At 44.3% G+C, this 24,395-nt stretch overlaps 1 protein-coding gene across 1 annotated transcript in view; it reads right to left on the bottom strand.

Annotated features, from left to right (window-relative positions):
- The window catches only part of LOC311231801 (voltage-dependent T-type calcium channel subunit alpha-1I-like), a gene marked incomplete at both ends in the record, with an annotated part of 367,238 nt that overhangs the window by 313,856 nt on the left and 28,987 nt on the right, over positions 1-24,395 (bottom strand). Inside the window, 1 exon segment of the mRNA XM_084318426.1 lies at positions 15,872-16,031. Within this exon segment, the coding sequence (XP_084174552.1) occupies positions 15,872-16,031 (160 nt within the window).

A 24,395-nucleotide genomic window follows, 5' to 3' on the forward strand; every position in this document is an offset into this window, starting at 1 on the left:
ATCAAGATAGGTGGGTAGAGAGAGAGAGAGAGAGAGAGAGAGAGAGAGAGAGAGAGAGAGAGAGAGAGAGAGAGAGAGAGAGAGAGAGAGAGAGAGAGAGAGAGAGAGAGAGAGAGAGAGAGAGAGAGAGAGAGAGAGAGAGAGAGAGAGAGAGAGAGAGAGAGGTGTAAGAGGTCGTGTTCTCAGGAGCTCCCGGAACCTCCTGATTTTAGGCTGAAAACTGGAGAAAACTGGAGAAAAAGAAAAAAAGACACTCAACTGGAATAAACCTGGATATCCCTACAAGGAGGAACTAAAGAGGACTATACCAATTTCTAGTGGACTAGTGCTTTGTTGGAGTCATAACGAAGTAAATATCACTGGACTGAGAGGTCTACCTCATAAACCAAAACCTGGATATCTCTACAAGTTCAAGTTCAAGTTCAAGTTCTTTAATAGTTGTCATACAGAAGTACAGAATACTTTCATACAAAATGCTTCTTACTGTTACGCTCCAGAGACTGTGCTAGACAAGATAGTATCAAATAACATAATAACATAATATAGCATGAATTTAGAAGAAGAATGAGGTCACAGTTGTTCGGTATAGACATATGTACAATGTTCTGAGTTACCATATAATATACAATACACAATACTATGCAGTGTACTAATGTACAGTACTATCTAGTGCAAAGCAGAAGTGGGATGAGGTACAATTTTAGGTACAATTTACAGTAAGGTGTACGAGTTGTAGTGCAATCCTTCATCCATAAATATAAAGTGTGGGGAGTGGGTGCTACAGTGTGTTTGTTTAAAGTGGGTGTGTGCTATAAAGTGTGTGTAGTGGGTGCTACAGTGTGTTTGTTTAAAGTGAGTGTGTGCGTGTGGATGTGTGTGCTATGTGTGTTTGGTGGTTGTTGTTGTGTAGTGTTCATTCATTGTTCGTTTAGCAGCCTGATGGCCTGGGGATAGAAGCTACTTCTGAGTCTTTCTGTGCTCGCCTTGAGACTCCTGTGTCGCTTGCCTGACGGCAGCAGTTCAAAGAGGCAGTTGTTCGGGTGGCTCGAGTCCTTAATAATTCTCTTAGCCTTCCCCTTGCAACGCTTGTTGTAAATGTTCTGGAGAGTGGGGAGCCCCCCTCCAATTGTGCGTTCGGCTGAACGTGTCACTCTTTGTAGTCTGCTTTGGTCTTTTGCAGTGCTATTCCCAAACCAGGAGGTGATGTTGCCGGTCAAGATGCTCTCTATTGTACATGAGTAGAAGTTCTTAAGGATCTTCTGGCTGACTTGGAACTTCCTTAGGCGCCTGAGGAAGTAGAGGCGTTGTCGTGCCTTCTTCACCACACTGTTAATGTGTATGGTCCATTTCAAGTCCTCGGATATGTGGGCTCCGAGGTACTTGAAGCTGTTGACTCTCTCAACCGGTGCCCCGTCGATGCTGAGGGGGCTGTAGTCCTTGACCCCCGACCTCCTGAAGTCCACAATCATCTCTTTTGTTTTGCTGACGTTCAGGGAGAGGCTGTTTTCCTGGCACCATCCCGCCAGGACCTTGACCTCTTCCAGGTAGGCCCTCTCGTCGTTGGCAGAGATCAGGCCCACCACCACTGTGTCGTCAGCAAATTTGACGATTGTATTGCTACTCCGCTGAGCCACACAGTCGTGTGTGTACAGGGAGTAGAGGAGGGGACTCAGAACACAGCCCTGGGGGGCCCCTATGTTGAGGGTGATGGATGAGGAGGTGCAGTTGCCTGCTCTCACCACCTGGGGTCTGCCAGTCAGGAAGTCCAAGGAGACAAAAAGAATTATACCAACTTCTAGTGGACTTAGGCTTTGTTGTAGTCATAACAGAGTAAGTACTATAAGAGGCCTACCAAAAACTGAATAATAGTGACATTTTAGTCAGACATTTTAGCTAAAACACCTACAATTATAAACTGGATTGAAATATTGGTATGAACCAGACACCTTGGCAGACAACCAGAAGGACATAGGTGTGAAATTCTTGAACTCTTGGAACAATGGAAACAGGGCCACGCAGTCCCCCTGATTCAAATGCAAATGCAGACCAAACACACTCAAATATCCCCTCAATCGCTTACCCTGAGCACACTAAGGGCACAGATAAGAAAAAGTTCAAAGAAGAATACGTAAGAGCAATGCCAGATAAACTTTTTGCAGACTGGGAAAGCCCTGGACGCATATCCAACCAAATGTTCTACACTGAAAACATCATCGCATGGTACGTTGCCACACTAGACCACCATCCCTCTGCTACAAAAAAGGGAAATAGTACTGTACGTATACTGGAGATAGAGACAGATGAGAACCAAATGTTTGTACACTTCTACATTACAGGAACAGTAATGGTCCAGGGCAACATAAATCCCTTTGTAAAAGACTTCTCCAAAATCAAAGACACTGCACTAAAGAAAACCATCTCCACCGAACAATTAAACAACACAGAAGACAAACTCAATAGCAGCTGGTAAAACGTTGGTGATTTATGGAATGTGTCCAAAGCCCGAAATAAAAAATAACTGAACTGAACTGAACTGAACAGAAGACAAACTCATAACGGAACCAAACTGGGCCACGGAGATGAAATAGATGAAGAAGAGGTTCTCACAGCTTGAGATCATACAAGTGCAAATGGAGATGCAAGAAAGACCCCCCCCCCACTCAGAACCATAGACACAGAGGAAGATGCAGTGAAAAAACTCCAGAAAAACAACGAGGCTTTAAAGAAAAGACTCACAGACTTGGAAGAAGGGTCAAAACTAATCTGGAAATTAAAAAGCTCAAAGATGAGGTGAAAACACTAACCGGCAAACTGGAAGAGACAAGAAGGCTGCAGCCCCAGAGAACGTCACCACAACAACAAGATCCAAACGTCAACCTACCAGCAGCACAAACCCAAGAGACACCAACACACACCCAAGACACCCCAACATTAACACACATCCAAGACACCCCACCACCAACATCACCAACCAGATCTCATGAAGGTCCACAAATCGTACTCCTCATGGACTCAAATGGGAGATACGTAGAGGAAGAAAAACTCTTCCCAAACCACATAGTTAAGAAACTAAAATGCCAGAATACCTATCGGGCTATAGAGCTACTGACAGAAGACAGCCTGGGGTCCCCCAGCCACATCATAATACACACAGGCACAAACAACCTGAGAGTGAGAATGCAGACAGGGGAGGAGGTGACCAAATCTGTCATGGAATTTATCGAAAAAGCCATGTCAACATTTCCCAGAGCAGAAGTAGTAATCTCGGCACTGCTACCCAGATGGGATTACCACCCAGACTTCATACTATATTAACGCACACATCTCCAGAAACTGTGCAATGAAGAAAAACATATACATGGCAGCTCACCCTACCCTAGACCTGTACAGCCTGCATGACGATGTTCACATCCTCAAAAGAGCAGTCCCTAACTTCGCAAAGACCCTGAAAGATGTTGCACTAAACCGTAGCCCTACCACATCCTACAGGAGCAACAGAGGGATGAACAGTACACCCCACCCAGAGCTACACCCAGAAGACCTTTTGCACCTAGAGAACAACAGGCTACAACCAGAGATCACCCTGCACCCCAGGCCAGGTCCACGCCCGACCTGCAAAGAACATATCACACATATGCACAGGCTGCCCAGTTTCGACCTGCTCCCCTCCTGCAGACCCCCCCCAGCCAATGCATATCCTGCCAACCCCACAACACACATACACACAGCACATGTCACCACCAATCCCATACCACACAAATGTACAGGTCAACCCCATGCTCGACAGATCTCCACCCGGGGAGCTGACCGTGCATCAGATGATCAGCAAGCTTTACTCATTTGTGGTCCAGGACAAAACCACTGGACCACTGTAATAATGGAATTCAAATCTTTCACCATTTCAAGCTGGAATATACAAGGTCTGAGGTCAACTGCCCTTGGAACAAAGAGCAGAAACCCAGACTTTATCACAGAAATGTCAAACACAGACATCATGGTCCTACAAGAGACATGGCACAGAGGAAATAGTCCTACTGGCTGTCCTGCAAACTACAGAGAGCTGTTGGTACCATCCACCAAGCTAACAGGGGTCAAACAGGGGAGAGACTTTGGAGGCATGCTAATATGGTACAAATCAGAACTAACCCACTCCATAAAGCTAATAAAAACCGGAGCTTTTTTCATCTGGTTAAAAATAAATAAGGAACTTACATCAACCGAGAAAGATGTCTACCTGTGTGCCACCTACATCCCCCCAATCGAATCCCCATATTATGAGGAGGACATGTTCCCAATCCTACAAGACGAAATCAACCAGTTCCAGGCTTGTGGGAACATTATAGTCTGTGGGGACCTCAATGCCAGGACAGGATGAGAACCTGACACTCTCAGCACACAGGGTGACAAACACATACCAGGAGGTGGAAACATCCCCTCCCAAATATGCCCCCCCAGAAAGAACTATGACCAAACAACAAATAAACATGGGTCACAACTTATACAGCTCTGTCGCTCGCTGGGACTGTACATAGTTAACGGTAGGCTCCGAAGGGACTCTTATGGTAGGTACACACAGTGGTGCAGTGCTGGTATAACTCGGTATAACGGCGTTATACCTCGGTCACTGAGGCTGAAGTACGCGCAATCGCTTTTTACATGGCATTATCCAACCGGACTCCCGGAGAAGCATGCAGCTGCAGAGCCGCAGATCCAGCGGCGCTCTCTGGGCCGCGCGCTGACGGCCGCGCTGTGAGGCAATAGTATCCAGCTGCAGGACGAGAGCAGCCAAAAAAAACTGTGCATGCGCGCGCACGCGCGTGGAGCGTTTGACCTACTGTCAATTTGCCACTGCACCACTGGGTACACATACAGCTTATCTCTGGGTAACAGTACAGTAGACTATTTTATCACTGACCTCAGCCTAGAGTCTCTCAGAGCGTTCACAGTCTGCCCGCTAACACCCCTGTCAGACCACAGCAAAACCACTGTCTACCTGAATAGATCAACACCCAACCAGGAAATACCAAAACCAAACAAACTACACACTATTAAAAAATACTACAAATGGAAAGAAAGTAGTATGGAAGCATTCCAATCCGCTATCAACCTACAAAAAGTCCAATCCAAATGAGACCAATTCCTGGAAAAAAACGTCCAATACCAGCAAAAGCGTAAACGGGGCGGTAGAAAACCTCAATAACATATTTGACCTTACAGCTTCCTTATCCAACCTAAAGCCCTCAAATAGGAAAGCGAGGAAAAATAAAAATATGCATGACAAATGGTATGATAATGATTGTAAAAATCTCAGGAAGAAATGAAGGAACCTATCAAACCAAAAACACAGAGACCCAGACAACCAGAACACACGTCTCCAATACAGTGAAAAAAAGGGACCAACATGTTAGAAACCAGCTACAAGATATAGAGGAATCCATAAAAACAAACAACTTCTGGGAAAACTGGAACAAACTAAACAAAGAACACCACGAGGAGCTACCCATCCAAAATGGAGATGTATGGGTAAACCACTTCTCCAATCTCTTCAGCCCAATACAAAATAATGAACAGCAAAAACACATACAAGATAAACTACAAAGCCTGGAGTCAACCATAAAAGACTACCAGAACCCGCTAGACTCCCCAATTACACTATAAGAACTACAGGACAAAAGAAAATCACTTAAAACCAAGAAGGCCTGCGGAGCAGATGGTATCCTAAATGAAATGATCATATTCACAGACTCCAAATTCCAATTGGCTATACTAAAACTCCTTAACATTGTCCTTAGCTCCGGGATCTTCCCCAATATTTGGAACCAAGGACTCATAACACCGCTCCACAAAAAGGGAGACAAATCTGACCCAAACAATTACCGTGGGATCTGTGTCAACAGCAACCTTGGAAAAATACTCTGTATCATTAACCACAGACTCATACATTTCCTCACAAACAACAATACCTTGAGCAAATCACAGATTGGCTTCCTACCAAATCACCGTACAACAGACCACATTCTCACCCTCAGCACCCTAATCGACAATCAAATAAATAAAAATAAAAGCTAAGTATACTCCTGTTTCGTTGACTTCCAAAAAGCATTTGACTCAATTTGGCACAAGGGTCTGCTGTACAAACTGTTAGATAATGGCATTGGAGGGAAAACCTACGACCTCATAAAGTCAATGTACACCAACAACACATGTGCTGTGAGGGTTGAGGAAAAACACACAGACTTCTTTCCTCAACGCCGTGGGGTTAGACAGGGGTGCAGTTTGAGTCCAACCCTCTTCAACATATATATAAATTAACTGGCAAAAACATTGGAACAAACTGCAACACCTGGCATCCCCCTAGCAAACACAGAAGTCAAATGCCTACTGTTTGCAGATGACCTGGTGCTGCTGTCCCCAACAAAAGAAGGGTTACAACAGCACCTTGACCTTCTGCACAAATTCTCCCAGACACTAAAATTATGATATTCCAAAAAAGGCCCAGCCTACAACAACAAAAACACAAATTCCTCCTAGACACAATTTCCCTAGAACACACAAAATACGACACCTATCTTGGCCTAAACATCAGTGCTACAGGGAACTTCAACCAAGCTGTGAACGACCTGAGAGACAAAGCAAGAAGGGCTTTTTATGCCATAAAAAGGAACATCAAGATAGACATTCCAATCAAAATCTGGCACAAAATATTAGACTCCGTCATAGAACCAATTTCCCTATATGGTTGTGAAGTCTGGGGCCCACTTGCAAACCAAGACTTCACCAAATGGGACAAACACCCAATTGAGACTCTGCATGCAGAATTTTGCAAATCCATTCTCCGCACCCAACGGAAAACACCAAATAATGAATGCAGAGTAGAACTAGGAAGATACCCACTAATCATCAACATTCTAAAAAGAGCATTCAAATTCCACAATCACCTAAAATAAAGTGACCCAGACACACTCCACAACATAGCCCTCACCCAGAGAGAGACCTCGATAGATGCCCACTCAGCCAGATGGTTCTGGGACTCTGCTCACAAACACAAGCAGAGCCACCAGACAGAAACCACACTGGACTAAATCAAATTATAAGAAATAAAAAAGAACACATTGACACATTGGAAAGAATCAACCCAAAATCAGAGCAAATTGAAATGCTATTTGGCCCTAAACAGAGAGTACACAGTGGCAGAATACCTGAGCACTGTGACTGACCCAAAACTAAGAAGATCCTTGACTAGGTACAGACTCAGCGAGCACAGCCTAGCCATTGAGAAAGGCCGCCATAGGCAGACCTGGCTCCCAAGCAAAGACAGATTTAATTATGCACCCACTGCACACAAGATGAGGTGGAAACCGAGCTCCAATTCTTAACAACCTGCCCACTATACCAAGACATCAGAAACATATTCTTCCCACAAATTGCAAACACCCAAATAGACTTTGAAAACATGGACAATAACTCAAAACTCCCATACCTACTGGGAGAAATACAAGAATGTGCAAACACAGCAGCAATATTTGTGAGCTGCTGTGACAAGAAAAGGACATCCAATGGAATACACCCACCATAAAGACTGTACAAGAAATTCCTTCTGTAATGTACTGATTTCTTTTGTTTTCTCTGTTTGATTGTTTTGTTTTGTTTGGCTTTGGCAATGTAAACGTATGTTTCCCATGTCAATAAAGCCCATTTCCTAATTTATGCAAATGACATGTCGTCATCTTGTGACTGCAACTTGTTCCTGTTTGCGGACGACTCAGCCCTGCTGGTCTCTGACAAGAACAAGTTACAGGTTGAAAAAACCCTCAGCTCGGAACTAGGCAGAAACTGCATATGGCTCGCTGATAACAAACTGTTACATCCCAATGTATATATTCCCCAGTGTGTGTCTCCATGTGTGTGTGTTCTCCATTTTTGTTTCCTCCCTCCAGCCATTGTTCCCTCCACCATTGGTCTCTGCCAGGCCTGCCCTTCCATTATAGCAGCACAGCACCGATTGGTGGATGGTTTTCCAGACTCCAACACTCAATCAACACCACCCAATCATGGATCACCACACACCTGTTAAAACATGGCTTCTCACTTCAGTCTCTCTCTCTCTCTGGCATGAGGCTAGGCCTATTGTTACTTTGTGACATTGACTTTGACATTTGCATTACGTTTATTGGCCTTTGTGCTTAGTGGAAATTGCCTTGTGTGTGTATGGCCACAGAGAGAGCATTGTTAGCTATAGTTTGTTTTTGTATATATTCTGCTTTTGTTGTATATATCATTAATGTGTTTTTCTCTCTTTTCTCAGGAAGCACAGATGGGGTGAGCTGCCATTTCATTTGGATATTGTTTTCTCCTGTTTTGGTTAGGTAAGGGTAGTTTAGGTAATGTAATTTCTTTTACCATAGATTAGATTGGTTTATTTGGAGTATAGTGGTGTTTGTTTGTTGTTTTGGCCTGGGCTCACCCTTGAGCTACATGTGCTTCCTTTGCATCTCAATAAATATCATTGTTGTTTACAAACGTGGTCCATCTTTTCTGTCAACCAACTGTTATGTTACAGCCCTTTACCCTTAGACCCACAGGGGTCGTAACATAAATGGGGGCTCTGCCTGGATTTTGTAACCCGTGTTCATTGTTGGTTGATGGATTAGTTGAACTGTGTTTGTTTACACTTGTATAGTTGATAATTTGTGTTTAAAATGGCAGTTAGTACTTTTGATCTGGGGAAATTATTGAGCAATCCTACTTGGGAAGAGCTGGATAGCTGCCGCAAGGCAGACTTAGTGGAGATTGCCACACATTTTAAACTCTTGGTTCAACAAAAGCATCTTAAGCAGGATATCAGGTGTCTTGTGGTAGATAAGCTGTTGGAGCAGGGGACGCTTGTTTTACCTGTGGTCTCTGATGAACATGCAAGTCCTCCTGGTGAACCTACTGAAGCACAGCCTTCTGTATCTGAGGAGCAAGCTCATGGTGAAAGTGCTGAGAAGGCAAGTGTGAAAGTCACATTGCCACATTTTCACTTGGCCTCTCCTGTGTCAACTGGGTCTTGAGAAGGGGCCCAGGTCAAGGTTAGAATAACACGTCTCCAGATGGAGGCTCAGGAGAAGGCACGTGAGGCGGAGTATCGGCTTCGTAGAATGGAGCTTGAGGCAGAAAATGAAAGGGCTGTTAACATTCGTAGGTTGGAGCTTGAGCATGAAGTGGAAAAGGAGCTCAGACTGCGGAGGTTGGAGCTGGAAGTCCTAAGGAGTGAATCCAACTCTGCTACACCAACTCCTCCACAAGGCCCTGGTATGTCCTCCTCCACAGCTTATTCATCACACACTTTTGATATAAGTAAACACATTGCTTTGGTGCCTCCGTTCCGAGAGACAGAAGTTGATACTTATTTTAATGTGTTTGAGCGTATTGCTGCTTCATTGCGCTGGCCAAGAGAGGTCTGGCCTTTGTTGCTTCAATGCAAATTGACTGGTAAAGCCCAAGAGGTTTGTTCAAAACTTTCCCTAGAAGATAGTCTATTGTATGATACTGTGAAGGCTGCCATCCTTCGTGCATATGAGCTTGTGCCCGAAGCTTATAAGCAGAGGTTTCGCAGTCACAAGAGAGCTGTCAACCAGACCTTTGTAGAGTTTGCTAGAGAGAAGGGAACTCTCTTTGATAAATGGTGTGCAGCAAGCAAGGCCTCAGATCTTAACTCTCTCAGAGAACTCATTCTATTAGAAGAGTTTAAGAATCGTTTGCCAGGGCGTATTGTCATTTACCTGAGTGAGCAGAAAGTGTCCACTCTGCAGCAGGCTGCTGTATTAGCTGATGAGTTTGCGCTAACCCATAAAACTGTTTGTAGATAGGCGTGACTCGTTTCTCCCCATGATTTCTCTCAGAAGCATTCTGTCCCCAACCATTCAGAATTCACACACCCCCGACCAAAGATGTCACCTCCACGCTTAAAAGAGGAGCGGACATGTTACTACTGTCATAAATCTGGTCATGTTATTTCTGACTGTTTAACATTGAAACGTAAGCAGCAACCATCCTCTCAGAACTTTAGGCAACCCAAAGGGGTTGGTCTGATTAAAATGGCACCTGGTTCCGATCGACAGATGCACAATGATCAGGATGTTCTCGATCCTTGTTTCAGGCCATTTATTTCCAGGGGTTTAGTTTCCTTGACAGGGGATCCAAAAGATCAGTGTACAGTTCAGATCTTACGAGATACTGGAGCCTCACAATCCTTTATCCTCTCTGATGTACTACCTCTGTCTGAGAAATCTTCCTGTGGTTCTAGTGTCCTAGTTCAAGGTATTGAGATGGGTTTCGTGCCAGCCCGTTACACTGTATTCATGTACAATCTGATTTGGTCACTGGTTTCTTTAAAATAGGGGTGAGACCTTCCTTGCCAGTTAAAGGCATTTCCTTTATCATGGGAAATGATTTAGCTGGAGGACAGGTGAACGCTGTGCTGGAAGTGTTGGATCACCCAGACACAGATTCTCTGCCTGATGACTTGTCACAGAACTTCCCTGAAGTTCTTATTGCAAGTGTTGTCACTCGGGCTCAATTGAAAAAGAGAGGTGATGAAATTAATTTGTCTGACTTTGTTTTTGCTTCAGCTTCTGTCAGGGAGGAGTTGCTGGCTCCAACTTCTGATACCGCTGACAAACCACCGACTCATAGTAAGGTACCCCCACAGACAACTGTAACTAGTTCCAACGCATTGAAGTTACTCGTGAAATGCTAATTACTGCCCAGAAGGCTGACCCTTCTCTTGCAAAATGTTTCTCTTCTCTTGAAACGGAACAGAGGAGAGAGTTGCATTCTTATTTTGTGGATGAAGGAGTTTTGATGCGTACATGGAGGTCCCATGGTACTAGACTGGCAGAGCATGCACATTCGGAGATAGGGCTACCAGATCAGGTACCAGACTGGAGCACTGTCTATCAGATTGTTGTCCCTGCAGTTTATCGTCAGCATGTACTGTTCTTGGCCCATGACCACTGTAACTGAGGGGTACAATTCCCTGACTGTATTACTAGATATGATACTTACTACCACTACCTTTGTACTTAATATTCGGCCACCCAGTACACGGCATAAATATATTATCATGAACACTCTCACGTAGATGAAACGGATCCAACACAAATGTACGAATTAGAAACAAGTCTTTATTGCCTACACAGCGATGGTGTGTAGACTAAACACTTAATCACTTAATTACATTTATGAATTGAAATAGTATGCTCTTTTATGGCAAGGAGTATTCGTCGGTATATCAATAGATAATGTCCAATCTCTGAAGGCGCAGGTGGTAAATATACGACCTGGAATAGTTAAGGAATAACAGCAATGATACTTTAATGATTATAGGCTGGATACACTAGAGGGGGTTAATCCGGTCGCTTGTAAGCCGACAGGAGTAGGAGGGGGGGGGGTAGAATCCAGCTGCCTCGTCCGGCCAAGGGTATCCCAGGAGAACCCACTGTAGTGCCGTTCAATGCGCCGGCGATCCTTGGACCACAGATGAAAGCAGGTGGACTCTTTGTGGGCCGGCTCTCTCCGGTCCACGGGGGAGAGATGTGGAGAGACCTCGTCTTGCAGAGCGTCTCCTCACCTTGCGACCTCTCCAGGGGGGGGGTTCCAACACACGGTAGTGTCGGGGGTCTTTATCCATAGAATAATCAAAGTATCCAAAGCATAATCCGTGCCTGGGAAGGCGGGCTGTCGTCGGTAGAATAATCCGGTATACAGGTCCACTCGCTCGTCGGCTCTGGGGCTCCTCGGGTGCAGCTTCACATAGGGTCAACCACCCTGGGTAAGCAGCCAGTTCTCTGCCCGAAACGATGGGGTACTGACTACGGTAGTATTCTCACCGCACGAAGCACTATATATTAACAGACTATTATTAGCTTAATAGACTACGTCCAACTCGACGATATAGTGCCAAATATGACTATTCAAATATTAATATACACGATGTCTCAATACCGATGGTAGGCGAACTTGGCCTTACTCCCACACGTGGCATCGCGGGGAGGCTTTACGTCTGTGACTCTATTGGAGGGTAAGAAACTGGACTGAAAAGAAAGTCCTACTTTAGTAGCGCAGTATATATACGCACTATGAACAAATAGTCCCATTAGTGGTGCGGTAGCCAAATTCCTACGCGGAACTAGGACTTGTTCGTACATGTCGAGCGGTACGTTTGAACTGGGTCTGAGGGGTATGGCAGCCTGGCACCAAGGTCTCGACCAATAGTAGAATGGAGACTATTATGGGATGTTCAGTAGGCTAGAATGGATATTCAATGCATATTGTACAAGGAATATACAAGGGATATCAGGGAATATTAGAGAATATACAAATACAATTAAATATATATATATAAATAAATATATATATTCGGTTTAATCTGGCCCTTCACAACAACCACCCTTGGTCTGGACATTTGGAAGTCACTAAAACATACAACAGAATACTTCAACATTTCTTTTGGACCGGTTTGAAGTCTGATGTAGCACAGTACTGTCGTTCCTGTAGTACTTGTCAGATCACCGGAAAGCCAAACCAGGTAATTCCACATGCTCCCCTCTGTCCTATACCAGCGGTCGGTGAACCATTTGAACATGTCATAGTTGATTGTGTTGGTCCGTTGCCAATGACCAAAGCCGGCAATCAGTTTTTGTTGACAATAATGTGTACCGCCACCCGTTTTCCTGAGGCTATACCTCTTCGCAGAATTACAGCGCCTGTAATAATTAAGGCTTTGATGAAGTTCTTCTCCACGTTTGGACTGCCTAAGGTAGTACAGACTGACCAAGGCACCAACTTTCTGTCTAGGTTATTTGAGCAAGTGTTACAGTCCCTGGGTATCCGACATATAGTGTCCAGTGCCTACCACCCTGAAACTCAGGGGGCTCTAGAACGTTGGCATCAGACATTAACGTCCATGTTGCGTAAATATTGCTTAGACACAGAGAAAGATTGGGATGAGGGTGTCCCCCTTGTTCTATTTGCTGCGCGAGAGACCATACAGGAGTCTCTTGGTTTCAGTCCTGCTGAGCTCGTTTTCGGGCACACTGTTAGAGGGCCTCTGAAAGTTCTTAAAGAACGGTTCATGTCAAAGGGTGCCAGCACACCCACTAATGTTCTAGATTTTGTTAGACGGACTGGCCGTCTCTGCTGTTGCCTCAACTCCAATAGTTCCGGACTCTCCTGACGTTAGTGGTGAGGATGTAGATGGCTTAGAGTTGCGCAATGGAGCCCATCAGTGTGCTAGATTGTCCAACACTGAGATGTTATTGAACCTGCCCACTCACTTAGCACACTTACCTGAGGAGCAGCGAGAGGACATCACAAATTTGATTCAGGCCTACATGGCTCTGTTTGGTGATGTTCCCTCCTGTACTTCTGTATTGGCCCATGATATTAATGTTAACAATGCTGTGCCTATCAAGCAACATGCATACCGTGTTAACATCACCAAGAGAGCCATGATGCAACAGGAGGTTGACTATTTGTTAAAACATGGTTTAGCCAAGCCAAGTTGCAGTCCCTGGAGTTCACCTTGCTTGTTAGCTCCCAAATCGGATGGAACTCCTAGATTTTGTACTGATTTCCGAAAGGTAAATGCTGTCACCGTGCCTGATTCCTTCCCACTGCCCCGCATGGAAGATTGTATTGACAACCTTGGATCTGCCACCTATGTTAGCAAACTAGATTTGTTAAAGGGTTACTGGCAGGTCCCTTTGACCCCCCGTGCCTCGGAAATCTCTGCGTTTGTTACTCCTGACAATTTTTTGCAATATACTGTAATGTCTTTTGGAATGCGTAATGCCCCGGCCACTTTCCAGCGACTGGTGAACCTAGTCCTGGCTGGTGTTCCAAATTGTAATGCCTATCTCAATGACCTGGTTGTCTATTCGACCAACTGGCGTGACCACATGACAACCTTACAAACTGTCTTTGACCGCTTAGCTGGAGCCTCCCTGACCCTTAACCTTGCCAAGTGTGAGTTCGGCAAGGCTACGGTTACCTATCTTGGTAAGCAGGTAGGACAAGGACAAGTGCGTCCGATGAATGCAAAAATATCTGCAATCACAACTTTTCCAGTGCCTACTACTAGGCGGGAATTGCGTAGATTCCTTGGGATGGCTGGGTATTACCGTGGTTTTTGCAGAAACTTTTCTTCTGTCGTCACTTCTCTCACTGGCCTGTGTAGCCCGTCCAAACCATTCATTTGGACAGGTGATTGTCAAAATGCATTTGATGGTGTTAAAGCTCTCTTATGCAGTTCCCCTGTTCTCTCTGCTCCAGATTTCTCCCTGCCGTTCCAGCTGGAGGTGGATGCCAGTGGGGTGGGAGCTGGAGGAGTGTTATTACAGGAGGATCACGATGGTGTCAGTCACCCGGTTTGTTATTTATCCCGGAAATTTAACAAACATCAACTAAACTATTCCACTATTGAAAAGGAGACTTTGGCTATGTTGTATGCGTTGCAACATTTTGAGGTGTATGTCGGTTTGAGCGTGTTACCAGTGGTAGTATACACCGACCACAACCCATTGGTATTTGTGTCGCGGATGTACAACCACAATCATAACCTCAACATAAAGCATAAGGAGGGGTCTGAGAATGTGTTGGCGGACGCTCTATCTCGGAGTTAAATCTCTCGTGCGGTCGACTTGTTTGTTGACTGGTTCATTGTTGTACCGACTGCTTATTTTGTTTTTGAGAGAGGGGAGAGAGAGGGCAAGAGAGAATGTTCTCTCTATGGTAATATCAGTACATTTAGTTGATTATGCTGTTCAAGCCACATTGAAGGAGTGGAAGTTACAACACAGGAACCTACAACATAATGTTCACACACACACACGCACACACACATGTGCGCATATGCACATGCACACACACACACACACTAAAACACACACATACACAATAGGGGTGTAACAGTACACAAAAACCACGGTACGGTACGTACCTCGCTTTTGAAGTCAAGGTTCGGTACGGGTTTTCGGTACTGTGGGGGAAAGTTTGGCTTTCCATGTTCCACTCAGGTTGATGTAGTGTGCAGTAACTAATTGTACTTGTAGGGCTGTCAACGAATATTCTATATTGAAATTAATAATCTATTTGTAATTTTTCTTTTAAATTATAATAATTATATTAGATTGTGAAAAAAACATCCCCCGGTGGGCGGTCGTTAGTGGTTGTTAACAGAACTCGCTTTAGGGCGTCAATAATGTGGTCAAGAGACATGGATTTTATCTTGTGCCTGAACTGGCTTGGCTTCTTTTATTCACACATGAGCAATAGTTATACAGCACTCTACTCTCTTTGAGAGCCGTTGGAGGAGAGAAAGAAAGGGGTGGGGACCTTCCCTTTTATAGTCGCCCCTAAGGTAGAATACCTGGGTAGCTACGCCCAGAGCGCCCTCCAGTGGAGACAGATATATATGCACCAATGGCAATCTCTGGTGGAGACAATGATCTACACAGGTAAACAGCTACAAGTGTAAACAGTCATATGTATAGTTGGACAGTCACTAACAGCCCCATACAGAGTCTCTTATCTCAACAGTGGTTAACATACCGTTGTATTCGTTCGATACACTACACAGCCGCTCGGTACGGTACGGTACACACTGAAACGGTTCAGTTCGGTACGGATACGTGTACCTTTACACCCCTAATACACACATAACACACACACACAACAACATACACATAAATCAAATCAAATGTGTTTGTATAGCCCGAAATCACATGGAATTGCCCCCATGGGCTGTACAGGTCACATAGACATACGCATACACACGCGCACACATGCACACACACGCACACACACACAAGCTCAAGGTGTCACTCACAGTGTGAAGTTCCCCTCGGGGTAGCAGCGGTTCCTCAGAAGCCCCGCCCACAGCTGCACACCGATGATGCCGAAGATGAAGAAGACAAAGAAGCAGAGCAGCAGCACGTTGCCCAGCATGGGGAGGGTGTCCAGGAGCAGGTTGACCAGGATACGCATACCTAGACACACACACACACACACACACACACACACACACACACACACACACACACACACACACACACACACACACACACACACACACACACACACACACACACACACACACACACACACATGCGCGCACGCGCACGCACGCACACACACACACACACACACACACACACACACACACACACACACACACACACACACACACACACACACACACACATGCATATTTCACATGCTTTAGATATTTCCATATCACACATACATGTTTCAACTGTTACCAGAGATTACATGATGCTCTTGGCTCCTGAGGACATCTCGGTACAGAAAACATATAATGATCAGGCTGCAAGCAGAGCTACCCATTCGCATGAGACGCTAAACCGAGGTCCTGATTGAATTTGGTCGTTAAAGAACCCAGGACTGCCTGGATCATCGATTATTTGTTTGTTGAGTGTATGGAAACGTTTGAAAAAATACCAATATGGGGGCTTTCACACCGGCAGGGCTCCGGTTCAAGCTCTGGCTCCGTTCTGGAGCCTCTGAACCTTGGTGCTTTCTGGCGAACAAGCCTGTGTTTACACCTATTTAACCTCTTAACCTCTTAAGCCCGGAGCCCTATTTCCTGGAAATCCGCCTAAAATACATATTCCTTAAATGGAATATTGATCCACTTCTACAAGGACCATTTGCATATTCCTGGTATCTAGGGACATCTATGGACCTCAGTGAATGTATTCCCAGTGTCAGAAATATTGTGTCTATTACTAGGCTTGCTTAAATTGTGATGAAACAAAGGAGAATATGAATTATGATTTTTCTTTGCATCTTTGACAGTGAATAACACCATGCTAATAATGACCAGACATGAAAACCTGCCACTGATCTCGTTCAGTACCTTCTTGAGATCATCTGTACAAAAAACCTAAGGAAATGAATAAAGGGAAGATGATTAAACAGAAGGTTTTGTAGATACAGTACTGAATTCTCCCATCCGGACCAATGCAATTTGAAATAGTATTATAGAATAGCAAGCTTATAAATTACCTTATTATAGCCAATTCGCACATTTATGGATTGTGCCAAATCTTATATTTCAAATGCCCGAGTTCAATTTGGATTTAGTATCATCAGGCATGCATAAGAACAGATAATGAAATCTACTGTAATGTACAGTAGCTTTTAAATTTTTATCAGGGTGCCACCATTTTGAAACTAATGTTGCTACATGCTAGAAATAGGGAAGAGAAACTAACTGCGCTTCAATATATGTCAATAAGGTTAAGTTGTGTGGTTTATTATCCTGAATAATAAGAGATATTAAAAAAATTCATAAAGAAGTAATGTGCTTGAAACCCCATAGAGGCTTTTGGGAAGTGTCGTTCGGAAAAATTCCAACGATCATCGAAAGCTCTCGGTGTCCTCTTCAAAATGGCAGCAAACTACAATTCCCGACCTTCAAATTTTCCAAACTTTAGCGAACTATAGGCCTACAACACCAAAACGAAAATGAAAATGTATCTAACAACACTTTAACCTATTGGTAAACTAACGTATTGATGATAATATACATTATAAATGCTGTTGTGACATGGTTATGATGTTTATACTTGAAAACATTTGAGAAATAAAACGATACTTTTGACAAACAGTCTGGAGAGATTGATTTATGACGTGATGTCATTTGCGGTCCACCGATGGACAGCACGGGTGGAAAAGGTTAAAAAATATGCAGACCCGAGCCGCTAAAGTGGTGTGTCGCCCCGGTGGGCAAATCGTCCTCAAGAGAGCCCATATATGGGCCGTTGCGTGCAGGGCCGCCTCAGGGGGTGTGCGAGCAGTGCGGTCGCACAGGGCCTTGCGGGAAGGGGGGCCTCACAAAAAAAAATAACAACACCCACCCGCTACACCCACCCGCCATGGTCTCTCTCTCGCTACACCCACCCGCCGTGGTCTCTCTCTCGCTACACCCACCCGCCTCTCTCTCTCTCTCTCTCGCTACACCCACCCGCCGACCTCTCTCTCTCTCTCTCGCTACACCCACCCGCCGTGGTCTCTCTCTCGCTACACCCACCCGCCGTGGTCTCTCTCTCGCTACACCCACCCGCCTCTCTCTCGCTACACCCACCGCCTCTCTCTTTCGCTACACCCACCCGTCTCTCTCTCTCTCTCTCTCTCTCTCTCTCTCTCTCTCTCTCTCAAAGCATTTCTCTCTCAATTCAATTCAAAAAGCTTTATTGGCATGAAATTTCACAAATGTTGCCAAAGCACAATTATGATATAAACAGCAAACAATATAAGATCAAAAGAAATAAAGGAGATGGTGCGGTGAGTAAAACATGGTACATGTATATACAGTATATGTGTCCTACTGGTTGTCCCTTTTCTTGTGACATGAATTGACATATTTTGCAGCTAAAACTGCACATTATTTCTGTTCCCCCAGGAGGAATGGCAATTTCTGCACTTCTGTCATACTTTGGAATTCTGGGGAAATTATTTCAATTTTTGGAAAGAATTCCTCCGTAATATTTCTGTAATTTTCACATTGTGTTAGGAAGTGTAGTTCTGTCTCTACGGCTCCCTCATCACAAAGACAGCACAACCTCTCCTCTCTGGGCAGCCAGGTCTGTCTGTGTCTGCCCTTTGTGGTATAATTATGTCCTCATGTAAATATATCCCCCTCCCTGTGTTCCCTTTACCTGTGCCCCCCCCCCCTCTCTGTGGAATAAGACACCCCCCTCCCCTGTGTCCCCCAAACCTGTACCCCCTCCCCCCCATCTGACCTATCAAATGGGACCACACACCCCCTTTGTTGAACTATAAAGGGCTCTTCCCGACCACAATCAGGGCTTCTTACCTGGGTAATTTCAGCTGATCACCTGGGGCGAGAGCCTCAGCCATTCTCTCTATGTATTCTATCTGTTTGGTTAATAAACCTTGTTATTATCCAAGCCTCGGTTGACTGAGACATTCTTCATCAGGATATCCACAAATATCCCACAATTGGCGTCTACGAACTTGTGACGGACTTTTTGCGTCCTCCCGGCGTGCTGTATCATTCAACTATACAGAGAAAAGTGAGTATAATAGGATGGTCGACAAAATGTATGGAAAGGAATTGAAACCTTCCCGCTTTTCTCTGTGCCAGGTGAATATTACAGAATGTTGTCAAATATTGAGATCATGGCTGAGTGAGAATAATGTGCATTAATATATCTGATCTGTATTGAGAATCGTACCGGGGAAACGCGTGTACCTGGGTCCTTATCTGGACAGATGTTCTGAAAGGATGGGTTGTCTGTGCTATTCCCGGATTTGGCTGTTGCCAAACCGAAAGTTAGGGCACAAAATAATCGGTTGTTGGTTTGCTAACCCAAGTCTAGCTGATGCAGGCTAAAATATAGGCAACAAGGCAAGAAGCGTGGGCTTATTATGATGTGATATCCATGGAAAACGCTACTCTATTGGAACCTATTAATTACCAGAGTAGCGTCATAATATTCATTGTTTCAACCTCAAACTAAACCCACAATATCTTCCATTCCTGAAAACGATGTATTTGGATTGAATTCCAATTGATTATACAGATAGCGGGAAGATGACCTGTCTCGGGAGTACGTGAATGTACATTTAACGAGTCGCAGGTCGAAGGGACCGTGAGTGTGATTAAAAGGTATATATAATCTAATATATCGCTGGTAAATTTCGAAGTCAGGTTCGGTCGTTATGATTTTAATAACGATGTGTAGTTAAATCAAGGGATAAATGCCTTGTCGCAACAGATGTTGGACGACTAAACGTACAGCGATCCAATACAGTCAGATATACACACACGTTAACTTATATGTATTAATGTTTGTTTGTCTGTTTTAAGTCTCGTTTGTATGTGCACAAGTATTATAGGACCCGTCGCGTTGCTTTATTGAGTCAAGAACCGGCTACGGATAGCGCGACGAGCATTGAGAGACGAATTACCGTTATACAAAGAATAACATTGAAGTGCAGTTCACGGGAACAAACTAGGATAGTAATTTCCGGATTCCGCAGAACACCGGCCCACGGGAACGGCCATTTGGAGAAGTATAGTTTTATCGTTTCAGTTTGTTTACGTTTCACATATGCACAGGCGCGTTCATTCGGTAACAAAACGCTGGTATAGGAATTCCAGGCTATTGAGAGCTCGTTGGAAAATACTGTATGAATTGCAAAGCGTTATTTCCGAGGCGAATGAGAACGCACGAACGTCGCATGGAGCGATGACGTCACGCTATGCGCGCCGTGAAGTGATTATTTTATATTAAACTATCCATAAGCGAACGTAAAGTGTAATGTACCCAAGGCCAAGGGTGCGTGAAATCCACGTGTAGTATATGTTTTATTTGTATATGTATGTGCGCGCTGCTATTGGAAAATGTTGAGTTGAGGTGGCGAGATGCGGGTTGCTGACGACACGTAACGGATCCAACCCAACACAACAGCTGTCCCCGGTGAGTATGACAATCATAAATATAGATGCATTGATTGATTGAAAACTTTATTAACAGATTGCAGAATGGGTACAATACAGCACAGCTCAATACACAATTGTTAAGGGGATGCAGACGAGAGAGAGACTTTAGATTTGTTTACATCAGGGTCCCCCATTTTCAATACCAGATTTGTTTACATCAGGGTCCCCCATTTTCAATTTATCAGAACATATTATGACATACATGACAGACAGATAGTCAGTACTGCTACATCTGTACATTTATGACATACCAGATTTGCAAATTCAGTACTTTTTGTGATACAAAAGGAGTCAAGAAAAGGGAGTCATTTGACGTAGAAACTGTACATATACACAACTATCAGTTAAAGCAAATTACAACTATCTCAGATCACTTGAGTGTTTATGTGCTTTAATTTACACATTATAAGTCACATAAAGCTAATTACAATGTCTGTTTCAGAATTATAATACATCTGTGGGCGTACCGGTCATACTGACCATGGGAGCTAAACAAACACTTCCGGTTCCCAATATATGGCAGTACAGGAATTTGTAGTCCACATAAACAGCGTTAGATTAGACTTTATAAGCTTTCAATGTTGAAAACTTGGAACACAAACAACATAGATCATGTTTAAAAGTAAGATGTTTAGGTTATATTCACTTGAGTTAATGTGTTTATCTAAAGAACCAATGAAAGATAACTAGCCCTTTCCATTGTAAGACATTTTAAACATGATTCAAAATGTGTGGGTCCACATTCATATGCTTGTGTACATATGCGATATGATTGATAAATGATAACACTATCATTACATCCAAGAACGGGATGGATGAGATCTAGCTAATGTTTGTTGAGCACACAGACAGTCAAAGAGGATTCACCCAGGTTTTAGAAAAGAGTGGAAAATTAACATGTGTTTGTATTTACAGATCTGGCTCTGAGGCGAGATGCAAAACAGTGAATGACTACACCCAAATTGTATCACAAAAGACAGAAAATCCAACAATTTGCATGTCAACCGAGAGACAGTGCAGAGCTGAGAGACAATCGATTGACCATTTGGAACAAATCTACATCCAAAACACCCACATGTAAATTTCTTCAGAGTGGGCACTTGGGAGACAAAGCAATGCAAATGCCTGCACTCGTGACCACAGACTTGATGAACTCACCTAGCGGTGGATGGCAACAGAGAACCACTTAATTAACATGAATTAGACACCGGTGATGAATTTGCAGTTATGAAAATCTACCTAACTCCCATACTAACAATAACTAACCAGTCGTTTTCATCATCTCTTTTCAAAAGACACATGAATTAGAGAAGTGCCCGAGATGAAAGATTAATGATGAAAACAACTACTTACAATCCCCTCCTTCTATTCTCTGTTCATAACCAATAACATGCATGACTTTCCTTAGACTATTCTTTTAACAACTAATACTCTCCATGATTGCAAAATTATCAACCACCAAAATTGCAGCACAATTATCTAAATGTACAAGATATCAACAACATTGATCATTTAGCTGACACTTTTATCCAAAGCGACTCACAGGTTCTGTACGACAGGACATCAGGCAAGGCACACCTCTATCAGCTGAGTAACAATGGTCATCAAAGTGTTGAGTGCTACAGTGTAGATTAGTTTATTAGGACAAATGCATGACAGTAAGGTTAGTTAAAACGTAGATGACAAAACAAATGATTGTTTTTCATGCAAAAATTAACTGGCTACCTAGATTTTATGTTTTTTCCCCATGCTATGCTATGATGAGCCATACTGAGATGTGAAAAACGCCAGAGAAGTCGTGGCGAGGTAAGTATCCTGAGGCACACCCAACGCATCCTGAGGTAAGATCAACTTCAATTTAACACCACAGACTATTTTATCTGATTCAAGACTTTGGCCATTCATTTACAAATTTTATTTAAAGCCTAATGCTGTAAGATCTAGTTAGACACAAGATCTGATAAAATTGTAGTGAATGTGACCTTCTTGACGTAAGTTATCACTGCTAATGCAATTGGTTTGCATTTCCTATTGTCAATTAAGTGATTTTATTTACTATGAATTGAATTAATCCCAAAATGATTTTCCACTTTAGCAGAAAGGCGTTGAATCATTTATGTGAGGAGTTTTCTAAGGCAGTGTTTATCACCCTCAGATCACGAATTGGTGAGAGGACAGGACGAGTGAGACGACGCGCGACCTGAACCACGAAGCTGCGGACACAACCAATGACGATTCGGACAATAAGAAGAGATCTAAAGACGATAAAGGGCGAGAATGTCTCCTTCACTATCGCAGCAAGCGGGCAGCCAGAGAGACGGTATAGGATTACTAATGCTTTCACCAGCCAAGAAATAGGCCTGTCGCAGTACACCTACCCCATCGCCAAGCTGATGGATAAATATGTGCACCTGCGTCAACTACCTATCCCGCTCATAGACGGTGCCACCCCGACCCTGCTGATAGGCTCCGACCATGCAGACCTCATAGTCCCGATAGACCGGGTCCACACAGGGCCCAGAGGCTGTCCTGCAGCAGTCGAGACCCGCCTAGGATGGACATTACAAGGCCCCCTCGCTAAGTCTCTTAACCGAACAGCAGCACTAGCTGCCTCCACTCCAGAGTGACAGAAGAAGACACCACCCTCCTACAGCATGTCGAGAGGCTATGGACACTAGAGACAATGCCCTTTAAGAACGAAAAGAAAGACATTCGTTCCAAGGAAGACATTTACGCCATAGCACTCCTCGAGCAAGGGACAAAGAGAGTCAAAGTCAACGGAGTGATGAGATACGCAACTCCACTCTTGAGGCGAGAAGGTATGCCCACCTTCCACGCCCCAAAAGAAGCGACGGAGCGGTATCTATTGAACACAGAGCGGCGCCTAGCCAGAGACCCCGCTCAAGAGACTGTGTACCGCGCTGAGATTAACAAGCTAATCACAGCGGGACACATAAAGAAAATTGACAACCAGAGGCGACGACAACAACCGTGGGAGAACCATCCAACCCAGCCCACAGACATCCCCAAGAAAGTGGAGCAGAGGACCACGAAGGAGACTGACCAAGGAGACACTGACGAAGAGGAGATCAACCTTTGACGGCCTCCACCCCGGCACTGCAGACCAAACCCATCACCTGCAGATGGGAACCAGAGCCCCGACCATCAAGGTGGATTCCCATGACAAGATTGTCATCCGTGTGAAAAAGAGCGTCCTACTGACTAGCCACTACACCGGCGGGCCCTCGCCCTCCATCAAGTGGTACCGCAATGACGAGGAGAGGACAGCGAAACCAGCACAACACATTCAAAAACGCCCTGACCACCATGTCTCTGGGCCTGATGGGAGCCAAGCGTGAGCACAGTGGCGGATGTGTGGTGGTGATGGAGAACAACATAGGCTGCAGGAAAAGACCACTATAGTTGACTGCTACCGGTGACCCTTGACAAGGTACACAGGGAGCGGACGGCGACCTCCTGTAGGCCCCCTCTGAATGAACGACGACCAGTGAATGTTCCCGACTGCATCGTCAAGAAGAGACATCATCAGAGACCTGTAGAACAAGATACTTCTGAACACACATTGTCCACATTGTTATGTATGTATTGGCCCTGCCACACGACAGACCGAGAACAGATGATCAACACTTCACAGCAACTGTCAGATTCACAAACAAGAACTGTTTCACAGAGTTCATATGTATCTGGAAAATTATTGACTAGGAATATGATGAAATACAATCAGTAAGATTGCATTAACCAATTTTATAATGACAATGAGAAATGATCAAAGAGTCACATTACAAAATTGTATTGTTAAACAGGGCAGAACCAGTTGGATTGTTCCAAGACACCAAGT

This window comes from Notolepis coatsorum, assembly GCF_963971535.1.
Source record: "Notolepis coatsorum genome assembly, chromosome: 7".
NCBI lineage: Eukaryota > Metazoa > Chordata > Actinopteri > Aulopiformes > Paralepididae > Notolepis > Notolepis coatsorum.